The sequence below is a fragment of the Anolis carolinensis genome, chromosome 1 (assembly GCF_035594765.1).
Source record: "Anolis carolinensis isolate JA03-04 chromosome 1, rAnoCar3.1.pri, whole genome shotgun sequence".
Lineage (NCBI taxonomy): Eukaryota > Metazoa > Chordata > Lepidosauria > Squamata > Dactyloidae > Anolis > Anolis carolinensis.
This window is the reverse complement of record NC_085841.1, coordinates 238,430,288-238,444,732: the sequence shown is the minus strand read 5'-3', so window position 1 is coordinate 238,444,732 and position 14,445 is coordinate 238,430,288. Positions and strand designations below refer to the sequence as shown.

Below are 14,445 nucleotides of genomic sequence, written 5' to 3'. Positions count from 1 at the left end.
CATTTTTATCTAAATTTCCTTTAGACTCATCAACACTAATCAAATATTGTTTATTCTCACCTGAGAGGTGAATAGTGATGATATGTGATCAAGACTATAGCGATGACTCTCTGTGCTGACCAGTTGAAACACACAGAACTACCAAAAATATAAAAATACTTTTGTCAACATAAATTAAATCACAATGGAACAAGTTCTACCCTGTTCTCTTACTACAACATAAGGTAATAATTGAAGATAGCCTAAACACGAGTCTTTGAAATTAAGCTGAATGCAAAACATTTAAGCAATATGTTTCAATAGAAGACCTCCACATTTTTCTTTTTTTTAAAAAAAACCCTATACAATAAGATTTACAGAATTGTGTGATAAATTGTACTCCCATGGAGAGGTGAATGTAAACATCATTCTAAATGTACCCCATCAAAATGTATCTTGTCTAGGATCAATGCATGGCAATTTCCCAATTTTAAAAGCACAAAAAGATTAAGACAGTCAGCATTTTCATGCTCTCCTTTTAAGAATCTTAAATTAAAAAATTACACGAAGCTGTCTGGACTACAAAAGCAAATATAAAGCATCTTACAATTAATTCTTCTCATCCACATGGACTCTATAAACACTTAATTTTCCCATCCGCATGGACTCTAAAATCCATTTTATTGTGATGTGTAACAACAAAGCTATATTCTACAAATGCAAATATCACAGTACCTGTCCTTGTTTGGGGGCATGCAAGTACACACCAATATAAAGCCCTAAGGTCTCAGAATATGATAGCTGTAATTTGTGCCCAGTTCCAGCAGCAAGTCTTAGGTCCTTATTTACAGGTACAAATTCCAGCATATCAGCTACCATCAAGCATATTTGATCCTGTCAATATATCAGAAGAGAAAAGCAAATAAAATGCAGGATAACTGTAAATATTACTACAAAAACATCACTATAACTCACTGAAGAGACATTGGAGTCTGATGTTACATTCCCTTATTTGCATCTGGCCTCAGACTTTGTCTGGGTGGTTTTATTTACAAGAACGCAATCCCAACCTTAAGAATTGTTTCACACAAAGCAGTCACACTCCCCCTGAAGACACAGGTTCACAGTCTAGGGATGCTCCTGGACTCATCGCTGACCCTGGAACCACAGGTGTTGGCAGTAGCCAGGTGCGTCTTTCCGCAATTAAAACTTGCATGCCAGCTGCACCTGTACTTAACAGGCCAGATCTGGCCATTTTAGTCCATGCATTAGTCACAGCCTGCTAAGACTTCTGCAACACTCTCTACATGGGGTTGCCTTTGAAGATACAGTGTTCTCTCACTACTTCGCAGTTCACTTTTTGTGGATTTGCTGTTTTTTAATAAACACTAAAATATTATAAATCATAAAAATTATGATTTACAGTGGTGGTGGTCTGTCGAGAGTAGGAGTCCAAACGGCAGCGGGAGGAGAAGAAGGCGGTGCCATGTTCCCCTGCCTCTTTCTTCCCTTCCTTCCTTCCCTTCTCTTTCTACTTCCTTCCTAAGGAGAAGCCTAGTATCCCTACTTTGTGGATTTTCACTTCGCAATAAGTGAGGGAACACTGTAGTTTGGAAGCTGCAACTGGTCCAGAAATCGGCAGCCAGGTTACTAACTGGAGCGCCGTACAGGGAGCCGACAACTCCCATGTTACAGTAGCTCCACTGGCTGCCGGTCTGCTTTCAGGTTAAATCCGAAGTCCTGGTTATTACCTATAAAGCCCTAAATGGCTTGGGTTCATGCTATTTGATTAATCGCATCTCCCCTTATAGACCAACTCGGATACTGCAGTCATTGGAGGAGGCCCTGTTCTCGGTCCCACCTGACTCAAGTACAGCTGATGGGAACGAGAGAAAAGGCCTTCTGTCTTACCCTCCTAGCCCAGTTAACATCTTTCGTAATAATAAATCTATAGACCTCAATGAATTCTGTCGGGTGTGGGAAACTGAGGCTTTGTTTGAGGTTCTGTTTTTATATTGATGTAATTTATGTGATAAGTTCTGTTTTAGTTTTAATTTAAATGTTAATTTATAATTTGTTTTCATATGATGGGATTATGATTTTTTGCCATTATGTGTGTATTATTTGTTGTACTCAGGAACTGAATGTTTGCATTTTTGTGATTGGAATCTGCCCTGAGTCCCTTTGGGGAGACAGGGCAGAATATAAATAAAGTTGTTGTTGTTGTTGTTGTTATCTTTTCAATCTGTATCTGAGTTTTTGTTTTAAATTTAATCTGTTGTTGATTTTGAAGAGTTCTCAATTTTTAATTAATTTTTGTTTTTTTGCATTTCATTGCTTTTTCAACCATTTCATATTGTACTTATTGCTCCTGAGCCCTTATTTTCATTAAAATAGTATTTACTTTGCTTTGTTTACCTGATTGTGTTTTATTGATTGCTATTGTTTCGTCTGCTTAGTTGTTTTATATTAATTTATCAGGTATTTTTGTATTATGTATTCTCTGCATTAAATAGTTCCCTCCAAGTTGTAAGTCATCCCGAAACCCCAGAGGGGAGATGGGACAGGACACAATTAAAGTTCACTATTATTCATAATATGATATCAATCCTCTTTACTTGTCATGATTAAATTGTGGTTTCCATGTTCTGTTTTTTCTGTTCATTATTCATTTCAAATTCAATAGTTAGTGGTGCATGATCTGATATCCATAATGCACGCGTTTGGATATTTTATATCAAAATTTAATTACATTTTTTAACCAGAAAATAATCTATGCACATATATTTTTGGTGCCTTTTAGAATAAAATGTAGATTTCCAGGTTTTGTTAAATGAATCATAGCTCTCTCTTAATTTCCATTTACTTAAGTGTGTTATTTTATTTATGTTTATATTGAAAACCCCTGCTACAATTGTTTCTCCCTCATAAAAGACTTGCGGCTTCTTAAATACTTTTTCCAGGAATTTTACTTGACCTCGGTTTGGACAGTATGTATTTGCTATTGTAAATTTCCTATTATCCAATTTAAATTTCATGAATTAATATCTCCCCTTGTCTTTAATCTGGTCCAGATTCTCAATATTTAACTTCTTGTTCATTATTATAGTTACACCTTTAGCCTTATTAGTTCCTCTAACGTCTGATCATGTTTCCCATACTGAGGAGTTCAATTTTTATGTCGTTTTGCACTGTGTGATTCCTGAATACATATTATATGTACTCTTTCTTTATTAGCTAAGTCCATTGACCTATACCTTTTAATATCTGATGCCAAGCCATTAGTTTTTAAAGACATTAAGTTGAGCTTTTTATCCATTTTCTTTCAAAGTAATTTTCATCCTGTGCCCACACATCTTTCTATTACTTGTGGTAACCCCCCCCCCCCCTCCCCGGTGAGTCAGATCTTGAAAAGGGGTCTCTTCTTTCCATTTAGAAGCTGTGTTCCCAACTCCTTCCCCCTCCCTCCCTTCAAATTGTTTTTTCAAATTATTTATATTTATGGTTCTAGCCCACCTCTATAATCACCCTTGTGTATACTTTTAAGAGTTTATACTTTCTCCCAAATTGTCCAAACGAAGCCTTTTACTATGGGTCACAGTTCCACTCGAGTTTTGTCCATATGAATAACCATGACCTAAATCATCTAATCAATGGGATTTATTTAAATATTCTGACACAATAAATAAAATAAACTTGAATATTGACTTAGTATTCAGCAATTGATTCAATGGGTCTATTCTAATTGGAACCAGGAACTGGAATTGCATTACTGTTAAATAAGACAATTATCTACCAGAAACAAAATTTCCACTCACTTTGTATGACCACATTCTAAGTTTATGGTCCTGATAGAGAGCAAAAAGGAGAGTGTCATGTTCACGACAATGAACAGACATACTAACAGGAAGATCTGAAGGCCCCTGGTCACCCCTGGGAGAAAAAACAAACTTTTAATATATAGCAGAGCTTAAAAGTAGATATAAATGCATGCTTTCCAGACCTATTTCAATGCATACATATAATAATTTAGGTTTATGTACAATTTGGAAGAATACTGCAATGGCTAACTGGAATGACACCCAGACATGAGAGGAAATATCCCCCATTCAATATACTTACGATAACTGCATACATTCATTATTTTTACAGTCCTATTGTGCACAAAAATATATTTCTAATATAGCCCAAATACAACAGTGCTCTAAGGATGAAATAATCAGATAGTACAGTGATTGTCTAAACTAGTGCTACTTATAGTAATGGTCTGTGGATCCGTGCATCTATGCTATTCCCTAGAGAGCTTCCAGGACAGAAACAACTGCAGCCACTGGGCACAAATATTGTACTGTCCTCTAGTATATTAGAAAAAATGTCTGGCTCATCTCATCAGATATGCTTGGGAAACACTTCTTCAGTTATTTTATTTATACTGAGGAGATGGGGCAAGTAGGAATAGAGGCTGCACACGATTCTCTGACTGCTGCTTGTGGCTGTCTCAAGTTTTGACACCAAAGTGATAAAAAACCCACTCCCCCCACTGAAGAAAGAGGAAGCATATGAGCAAATTTCCAACGTGTTCTAGAAACACAATCCACATATAAAACAAGGTATGCTGATGCCATGAACTTGAATGGGGGAGATGTAGATTTTTTGGGATTGCCACCACCACTCAAATTTTTAGCAATAATGGCAAAATTTGCGACTACAGTGGAGTCTTACTTATCCAACATTCTGGATTATCCAACGCAGTTTGCCTGCCTCCCGGATCCACAGCTGTTTCTCTAGGCAGCAAGGACTGAACTTTTTACAGATTTAATTTTCAACAATCTTGTTACTGTAAGTTCATTTTATGCAATTCTATCTTTATTTGTAGTCAATTTGTTAGTAGCCAATGTTTTATAGTCAATGTTTTCAATACATTGTGATGTTTTGGTGCTAAGTTCGTAAATACAGTAATTCTTACATAACTTTACCATGTATTGAACTGCTTTTTCTGTTGATCTGTTATAAAACTTAATGTTTTGGTGCTTAATTTGTAAAATCATAACACCATTAGATGTTTAATAGGCTTTTCCTTAATCCCTCATTATCCAACATTTTCGCTTATCCAACGTTCTGTCGGCCCGTTTATGTTGGATAAATGAGACTCTACTGTATTTTCAAATAAACAAAGCCATGAAAGTGAATTCCACAAAGTGCTTATTTAATTGTAAATATGGCACTTGTTGACAGTTTTAAATAATAACGTAGCTGTGTTTGATATCAAAATACTAACCTGATAGCTGTTGGCATCCAACCTGTAAGCAAGCGCTGCATAACTGAGCTCTGTTTCAACTCCAAAACTGACGGTGAAGTCATTCCTAAAAAGAAGAGAAATGGTACCACATTATTATCTGGGAAGTACAATAACCATCCCGAGATTTCTAAGGAGATTTTCACAGCAAAGTTATTATCTATTTGAGGTACTAACAGTAGATGCACAAAATTTAATGAGGTGACTGCTGTATTTTATCTATCTATCTATCTATCTATCTATCTATTAAATATCCTAAAAAGAGTACTAAAATGGCATGATCGTTTCTCAAGACTTGAAAATGCTTTATTGAACTGAAGTGCCATTACTAAAGAATGCTGAAGTGGAATGTTGATGCTGAATCAATTTGTCTTGCTTAACCACCAATATGAGTTGAGCACTCAGGTGACCAGTAGCTGACAATGGGACCCAGAGAGAATCCAGTGGCAATTAACTTCAGTTCCTTGAGGCAGGAGTTGGGAACCACATGTTTTAACACAAGCAATATTTCAATACGATGTGTGTGTTTTCCTCATTCTTTACATAAATTAGGAAATATTGCACAATTTCCCTAGGACAGATTATATTTTGATAAACAGTTTGAAATGTCTAACTGAAAAGTAAGCAACCTGAAACAAAATATCTAGATCCTCTTACACTCTTACCATGAACATCATAAGATGGCAGCTGAAGGACAAAAATCCCACCAGTTGCAGATGGCAGAGCAAAGAGTGCTCCTCCATCACTGGAAAGCCAAGCTGCTGAAGCCGAAGAATGAACAGAAAGTCCAGGTACTGTGGGGATCACACAGTAGTTCAATGGATCTCTAAAATGAACTTTTCCAATATCTGTGAAAACAGACTGCATGTGGCTTTCTGATATCAATTCCTGTAAAGGAAAAATGAAATAATGTAAAAAATGAAATGTAAGAAAACCTACATTTTAAGACCAAAACCTCTGAAGTCAATTAGTCTTAGCTTTTGACTGATATAAATCCTTACAAATTGTAGTTAGAAATGGGATTACATAAAAGTAGTGTATTAAAGTGCTGTCATGGGAACACAAGAAGCTGTCTTCTATTAGGCCATGTTATTTCTTCATCTAGTTCTGTTCTATCTACTCCAACAGCAGCTTTCAGGACTCTGCCAGAAGTTATTCATATCAGTTTCTCCCCAAGTGCTTTTGCTATGACAAGCATTGGATCTCTCATTTATGCGTACCCTTTTTCGTAACTGCTAAACATTCATAAGAATATTAATAACTTTATTAAGTGTGAAGTCTGTTTCTATTGTACCTTAATAAGATTATTCTCAGTAAATTCAACATGAGAAACATCAGAGAAGAATAGATTGCTTATCTTTAACGGTGGTTCAAGTGACCATATATAAACTCACAGAACAATTTGCGTGGGTCATAAGAGACCACGACAAAAAAAAAGTAGGTTGCTAATCTGGGACTGTGGTACATACTTTGACTGGCCAATTATGAACTCACACAAATGATTCTGTAAGTCACAGAGTCCACAAAGACTTGTCTTTCTTTAGATACACCCAAAAAGAAACCAAATAATTTTCACACAAAAAATATGCTAATATGAACGTTACAGATGTGTGCTTTCTTGGATAAGTCAGCTTTGTGCATCTGGAATGTGCAGTTTTTGTCCATCTACCTTTGCAAAATTGCCCAGGCTCTGCAAAGTTAAATGCATTTCAATTCCATGTTGTAACACAACCGAATATGAAAAAGTCAACAGAGAATAGATACTTCTTCAGGGCACTGTACATTCAAGAGAAGAAGACAGTCAAACATGTTTCTGCTTCTCCAAATCTCATTCTGGAGTATCATCTAAAGAGAACCCACTGAGACAAAATGGTATCTTTCCTCTGTATTTAAAATCTTGGAAAAACAAATCAAAACAAAACAAAACAAAGGGAATAAATTACTTACACTCCGGTACATCCGAGCAGGATGTGGTAATATCAACCTGTGCACTGTCTGATTGGTTAAAATCAAGATCACAACATGATTCTGGGTTTCAAAGATATGAACTCCTCCAGGTAAGAGGCTGCAGTTCTGGAATTTAAGCTGAATGGCATTGCTCAAAAGGTTTATATCAAGGGACTCTTCCATCAGTTCTAGAGTCCCACCTGAAGTAGCCCTACACAAAAGAAAAACAAGTCAATTCGGACAGCAGTAATACATTCTGAAATTACAACTCAACCCAGCATTGGTGTTAATAGAGGTATGTCTGCAGCACAGCCAGCCTCAGGAACTACGTAGATGTATGGCACATTGAATCACAGCTAAGCCTGAGCTCTGTATGCAAACATGTGGAGCTCCACTCTATGCATAGCTATGGAGAACTGAGCAAGAAAAGGCACCTGGGGAGTTGCATTGTTGAAGAACTCCCTATATGATGTATGTTCTTATTTGCAGAGCTAGACAAAGGAAGAGGGGAAAACGTGAACCTGTCACCCCAGGTCCTGCAATTTCTCAATTAAAAGCAGCCATCATGTGAGTGGTGTTGTCTCATTCTACCACTACCATGGTCTTGATCCATGAAGGAGAGCAGTTAAATAAAAACGGTCTTACCAATGACTCATGGGCTATTCTACAATCCAGAACCCTGAGTGTAGCATGGCACATAAGCATCTATTTTGCTTGTGATAGTATTAAGACAACTTATGAACACATAACAGACGACAAAGCAACTTTTGGTTCACCTCAGTAACCACCTCTGATGTACTAACTTCCAAGCAGGACTGTCCAAGAAAAACAGCAAACACCTGTGCAATAATTTCAGAAGCTAAATTTCAAAAGTTTATTCAGGCAAGTGCTAGTTTCCCCTGACCAATTTCAAAGCAACATTTTATTTTGTCAGTCTCTTGCCCACCCCCTCATGGCTTTGGAAATTATGCCCATCCACCCCCATAACAATGCACTTGAAAGATGAGTCAGCAGCCTTCCTGCCAGAAGTGCTGAACTATGTCACAATTGTCCTCATGCACATTTTTGAGATTTACACATGATTGTGAGCTCCTCAACATCACTCCATTCACCAACTCCATGTTTTCCTTATATACCACCCTGCCCTTACCTCAAGCTCTTTCAACTGAGGCCTCATATCTCACTATAATATGCAATTACTTTCTAAGTACAGGCAATCCTCTAGTTACAAAAATCCCACTTACATATGACTCCTAATAAGACAACAAGAAGTGAGAGGAAAGGGAAACTCACTCCTGTAAGTGAAAAAGCTCCAAGCTTTATCATCAATCCTTGTTTCCATGACAAGCCAAAATTTGCCATTACGTCGCCCTTGACCTCCGGCCACGTTTTTATTATGTGATGTTGTGTTTTAAAATTATGTATTAACTTGTTGTTATTGGATTGCACTTTATGTTGTGTATTTGATTGTATATTGTTGGGCCTGGTCCCCATGTGAGCTGCCCCGAGTCCCCTTGGGGAGATTGGGTGGGATACAAGAATAAAGTTATTATTATTATTTTCAAAATCCAATTGTCACAGGGACCAAAAGTGAGGTGAAATCATTTGAACAGGGGGACAGATAGAAAAACAAACTTTACAGGCATGTTAACCCTTTCCTATGCTATCCAAAACTAAAAAAAAATGTTTTGGTTGGCATTCCACTTTAAAAAGTACCTATTCCGATTTACATATAAATTTAACTTAAGAACAAATGTACAGAATGTATCTTGTTTGTCATCTGGAGACTTCCTGTACACCTTATTTATTTTTTAAACATATTGGCTCTGTAACCTTTTGCCATACTGCTGGTTATTCCCAACAGAGTACAATAGATTATAGTAACTGAGTTGTTAATGTTAGGTAAGTCGCATTTATTCAATTCTAGTCAGGACTACCAACAGAAATTAGGCTAGTAGTGCCTTACATCTTTCATGTTAGTGAAACAAGAACTCAACTCGGGATTATGAAAACTCTACAGGAGCTATCCAAGGTGCTGAAATCATTTGTGCGCCTATGGTTCAGCAACTAGGACAGTTTCCGTAAAATTCAAACTAAAACTAAAACCCCATCACATTGTTATGGAAGCCACCAGAAATCACTGCTTTAACTTTGACTTCAATGTCCATTTCAATACCATACACAATTGCTATCTCTGGGTATTCAAATTTTGCATCACTGATTTAAATATATATCTCATCGAGGTCTCCTTCCCTGAATTTATCATTTCACTTAATGAGAAACTGGCCAAAGCCAAAAAAGGAGCATCTAAGTCTAACACAATCCACTTTATTTACATAGCACCTTTGCACAAAGATCTAGAAAACATTCCTGCAATCTTAGTTGGCTACCAGGAAGACAAAAAAGGGCCATGGTGAAGAAACAAATGAAGCAGACTACTGTCTGATACACTACCAAAATGTTTGTTATCACCAACAGTTTCATTCATAGCTCATGGTATTACACTAGTCTCATTTATTCAACATAAACGGGCCAGGAGAACGTTGGATAAGCGAAAATGTTGGATAATAAGAAGGGATTTAGGAAAAGCCTATTAAACATCAAATTACAAAATGTGCTGTCATTATATAAATAAAAGTGATTTGGTCATGTTCACATTACTCTCCTGGAGGGTAGCATTGCCCTATTCCCCTTTGGGGTCTCTGGAACTGCAAGGAGTCAGACATGGAGAGATGTGGTATAATAAAGCAGCATTAACTTTGAGTCCCACCCATAGGAGAAAAGAGCAATGAAATGAATAAATAATAATAATAATAATAATAATAATAATAATAATAATAAACGCCTCCCTTATCTAATTTCCAATAGACCTCACAATCTTTGAGGATGCATGCCATAGATATGGGTGAAACGTCAGGAAAGAATGCTTCTGGAACATGGCTAGACAGTCTGGAAAACTCACAACAACCCAGATCTCTTCTCTTCCTGTTAGTAGCCAACTGGCCTGATTGGAATGACTGCCTCACATTTGGTGGGAAGGACTCTCTTTTTTTTTTTTTTTGGCAGGAGGTCAGGAGCTTTGGCTCCAGGCCTCTTTCTTGAGAGGAAAAACACGCATTAGGAGCAGTTTAGACACTTTGCCCTCACCATCCTGTATACCAATGAGTTGAAAAATGCATCTTTTTTTAAAGGGTGGCTTATGAGGGTGTCTGAGCATCTAGCTGTCTTCCTTTCATCCCCCTCGCTGTAGGAAAGCCAAGTCTTCCCTCGCAGCGAGGTTTTGGAAAAGCCTGTCGCAAGGAAGAGCTTCTTCTTGCTATGGCAATGCAGGCTTCCAAGGAAAAGGAGATCCTCCCTCCCCCCCCCCCCCCCCCGGCTTTGGAGCCGGAGGGAAGCAGGAGACTCTGAATTGGGGTGCCTTCCGGAGGATTCAAGTCTCACTCACTGTCAAGAACCAAAAAAGCAGTAGCAGCAACAACCATGCTCCCTGCGCCACTCTGTTTCCCCCACTCAGACCCAGCATCCTCATTCCCCGTGACACATTTTCAGCCCTATTGTGAATCGACTGCAGGGAGGAAAAGCAGGCAGATTCTGGGTAAGCTAGTAGCTGTTCAGTAAAAGCAAAACACTGACTGGAAGGAGGTGGGAGAAGGAGAGGAGGCGGGAGGCAGGAGGTGAAAGGACTGGAGCAGGGAGAGGCCCGCTACACGTTGCTGCCTAGAGAAAGGCAGCAACAGCTGTGGATCCAGGAAGCAGACTGCCTCGGATAATACCGAAGGTCAGATGAGAGTTTGGATAAGCGGGACTCTACTGTAATAACAAAATAGTTACTGTACTTTGTATATTTAATTTTACTCCGACTGCAATCAATATTCCAGCACACCATTTTCTTTCTGTAAGTCTATTTCTTTCTCTAGAAAGAGACTCAAAGATTATACTCCATTCCTCTGAGGAAGTGGACTGAATCTGTATCACAAGCTATAGGAAGTTCGGTAGCTTGAAAAGTACTCTACAAGTATTGCTTCCTCAGCATAATCTGGTTGCACCCCCCCCCCCAAGAATTCTTAATCTAGGGCCCCTCTCAAAGCAAACTAGGGGGTTGATATCTGTGACAAGAATGAAATAACTGTTCAGCCAAATAAAAACCACTTCTTTGGTCCACTCACCAATGAATGAAGCGGTTTCTGGTTACCGACCCCAGCTGCGCATTCTGTTGGTACCAGTATCCACCAGCACTGTCTGTATACCGTGCGGCTGTAGGGGACAAACCACCACCTGCAATGGGCGAACAAGGAAGGCTGGTCAATCACCATGCAACTGCATTAAAAGAATACAATTACACCTGCTTGCAATGAAAAATAATCTTTTTCCAATATTATAACTGTTTTTAAAGTATTTTGGGTGCCAAATACAAAAACCACAACAAACATGTCATACACTTCCTTCACAAACTTTAGTACTTATGTGAATACAAGTTGAGCACCCCATATTCAGAACAGATATGCTCCAAAATTACCCACGCTGGATGGTTGAGATAGAGACACCTTTGCCTTCTGATAGTTAAGTGTTCCATGCAGAATTAAAAATACTGTGAAAAATTATCTTTATGCTATGTATATAAGACAGGCATGAGCAAACCTTAGCTGTCCAGGTGCTTTGGACTTCAACTCCCATAATTCTTAACAGTCTCAGGGCCTTTCCTTTTCCCCCTTGTCGCTTGAGTGGCTGAAGGTGAAAAGGAAGAGGCCTAAGGCTGTTAAGAATTGCAGGAGTTGAAGTCCAAAGCACATAGAAGGCCAAAGTTTGCCCCTGCCTGGTATAAAATATATATGAAGCATAATCAAATTTCATGTTTAGACTTGGGCCCCATTGAAAGGTACTTCATCACAAAACATCAATTGTCTGCCTAGACTTGGATCCCATCTACATATATCTCATCATGCACATATATACAAATACAGTACTAGTACAATAAAACCCCGCTCGTCCGAGCCTCCGTGCAATCCGTGCGGGTGAACGGGGAGGGCTTTTGTGGCCCTCCCCCTTCACCTGCTCAATGGCTGGCCCAAACGCCCACCGAAGGGAGAAGTTTCCTCTCAGTTTGGCCGCAGTTTGAATCCAGAGGAGCGCCAAGCTCCCCCGGATCCAAGCCGCGGCTGAACTGAGAGGGAGACTCTCCAAACTGAGAGGAAGCCTGGTAATCCGAGTGATCCGGGTTGACCAAGCTGTGGTCTGCCTGTTTAACTTGGACTACCGGGGTTCTACTGTATGTACATTTTCTCAAAAAAATCCAAAATACCTCTAGCCCAGGCATGGGCAAACTTTGGCCCTCCAGGTGTTCAACTCCCTGTTGGAAATCACCACTTCCCAAGCCTCTCACTATTTATTCATTAATGTATATATTTGCTAACCTGTATTCTATGTGCATGTTGATTTGCCAGTTTGTACCTCTTTGGTGTGGGAGGGGTTATAGACATGTAATTGCACTGAGCATGTTCAGATTCAGTCTTGCATCAGCCCTCAGTGGAGGTGGATGCCTGTATGTGTGTGGTCTTCAATGAAAGCAGGTTGCTGTTTGGACTTTAATGGATGCAGTAAGATTATGGACTTCAGTAAGTACAACTATACTAAAAACTATGGACTGTTGATTAAGTATGATACCCTGTGTTCTCAACACAGAAAAGCTACATCCTATCTATAATTGAACTTCAATAAGAAATGTACTTGCATGATAAATTAATAAAAGATGTTTATGAATAAACAAGATATTATTTTTCAAAGAAGACTTTGTTTTTTATCTCTGAATGCATATTTTAAACCAGATTCCCAAAGTGGGTGCTACCGCCCCCCTGGTGGGCGCTGCAGCGATCCAGGGGGGCGGTGATGGCCACAGGTGCATTTGCCATATGCATTAATACATATATCTTTCTGTTTAATCGCTATTAAAAAATTTAAAAATAATTTCCTGGGGGCGCTGAGTAATATTTTTCCTGGAAAGGGGGCGGTAGGCCAAATAGGTTTGGGCACCACTGCTTTAAACTAAGAGGTTTTAGAGGAGTGTATATCTTTTGGACAATTACAACTGCAAAGAAACAACCATTCTTTGCTAACCAAATATATTTTTGCAGTGACATGTCTTTATCTTTGGCAGTTTAAAGACATGGTTCTTCAGTTTAACAGCTGAGTTACCTGTGTGCCATTACATAAATGCTTGTGAATATCACATGTTCAAAGAGTTGATTTCTAACAAGGTCATGCTTTTCTTGACTTGTGGTTTTCAAAAGGTAATCTCCACATATTCATGGAGATTCGCATCTGCCAAAAGGATATGTGCCTAGAGACTGGGTGCAGTTATTTTCCAATAGGTTATGCAATACCCTCACAATTCCTAACAGCTGGCTGTTTGGAATTGTGTGAGTTGAAGTTGTGTGAGTTGAAGTCCAAAACATCTGGAAGGCCCATGCGTGCTCTAGCCCCAAAGCATTTCGCATAAGCGATACTCAACCTGTACAGATTCCAGTCAGTCACGCACTACAAAATAGAAACATCAAAGCGAGTTGAGCGAGTATGGGGGCTGTACGTGATGGACCAACCCTGAGATCGTTTTTGGATTGACGGCCTTCGGTTTAGCAGGCCTGGGCTACTGTTCCAGACTGACTGCGGCTACTGCTCGAACAGGAGGGTGGCCCACCTGGCCCTCCTTCCCGGAAAGAGCACCCACCTGGGAGGCTGAAAACGAGCTCCCGGGCTCGGCGCCGCGGCCCCCGCGAGGTCCCGCCCAGCTCCAGGTAGCCACGCTCCGCCAGCCCCTCGCCCACCGACGCCGCCATCTTCCCTTCCCGCGCGCGGCGCCGCGGGGCCTCACGGGAGGCAGGAGCAGGAAGGGGGCGTGGCCGGAGAGAGTGCGCCTCGCCGTGCATCATGGGGCGGGAGGGGGCGTGGCTGCCTGCGTGACTCGTGCTCTTACGCTGCTTGCGGAAAGGACAGGCGGCGTTGCCAGGGCAACGACCGGATGATTGGCTCACGGTCACGTCCGACCTAACGGTCGCTTAGATTTAAAAAGGGACGATGCCGGAACCAAATAAACATTATTAAGGATTTGTTGTCGAAGGCATTCATGGCCGGAAGCACTGGGTTGCTGTGAGTTTTCCGGGCTGTACCACCATGTTCCAGAAGCATTCTCTCCTGGCGTTTGGAAAGATGGGGCTTTTGGGACAAAAGAA

The 14,445-nt window shown here is 39.8% G+C and overlaps 1 protein-coding gene across 1 annotated transcript in view; it reads right to left on the bottom strand.

The window, feature by feature from the left end:
* nup160 (nucleoporin 160) overlaps positions 1-14,157 on the bottom strand; it is a 42,952-nt gene extending 28,795 nt beyond the window's left edge. The window contains exons 1-8 of the mRNA XM_062967218.1: positions 13,944-14,157; positions 11,389-11,497; positions 7,223-7,433; positions 5,941-6,163; positions 5,258-5,342; positions 3,798-3,912; positions 715-873; positions 61-138 (exon numbers count right to left, since the gene is read on the bottom strand). Of these exons, the coding sequence (XP_062823288.1) occupies positions 61-138; positions 715-873; positions 3,798-3,912; positions 5,258-5,342; positions 5,941-6,163; positions 7,223-7,433; positions 11,389-11,497; positions 13,944-14,145 (1,182 nt within the window). The 5' untranslated portion in view covers positions 14,146-14,157. The remainder of the gene's footprint in view (positions 1-60; positions 139-714; positions 874-3,797; positions 3,913-5,257; positions 5,343-5,940; positions 6,164-7,222; positions 7,434-11,388; positions 11,498-13,943) is intronic.
* Between the last annotated feature and the right edge of the window lie 288 nt (positions 14,158-14,445).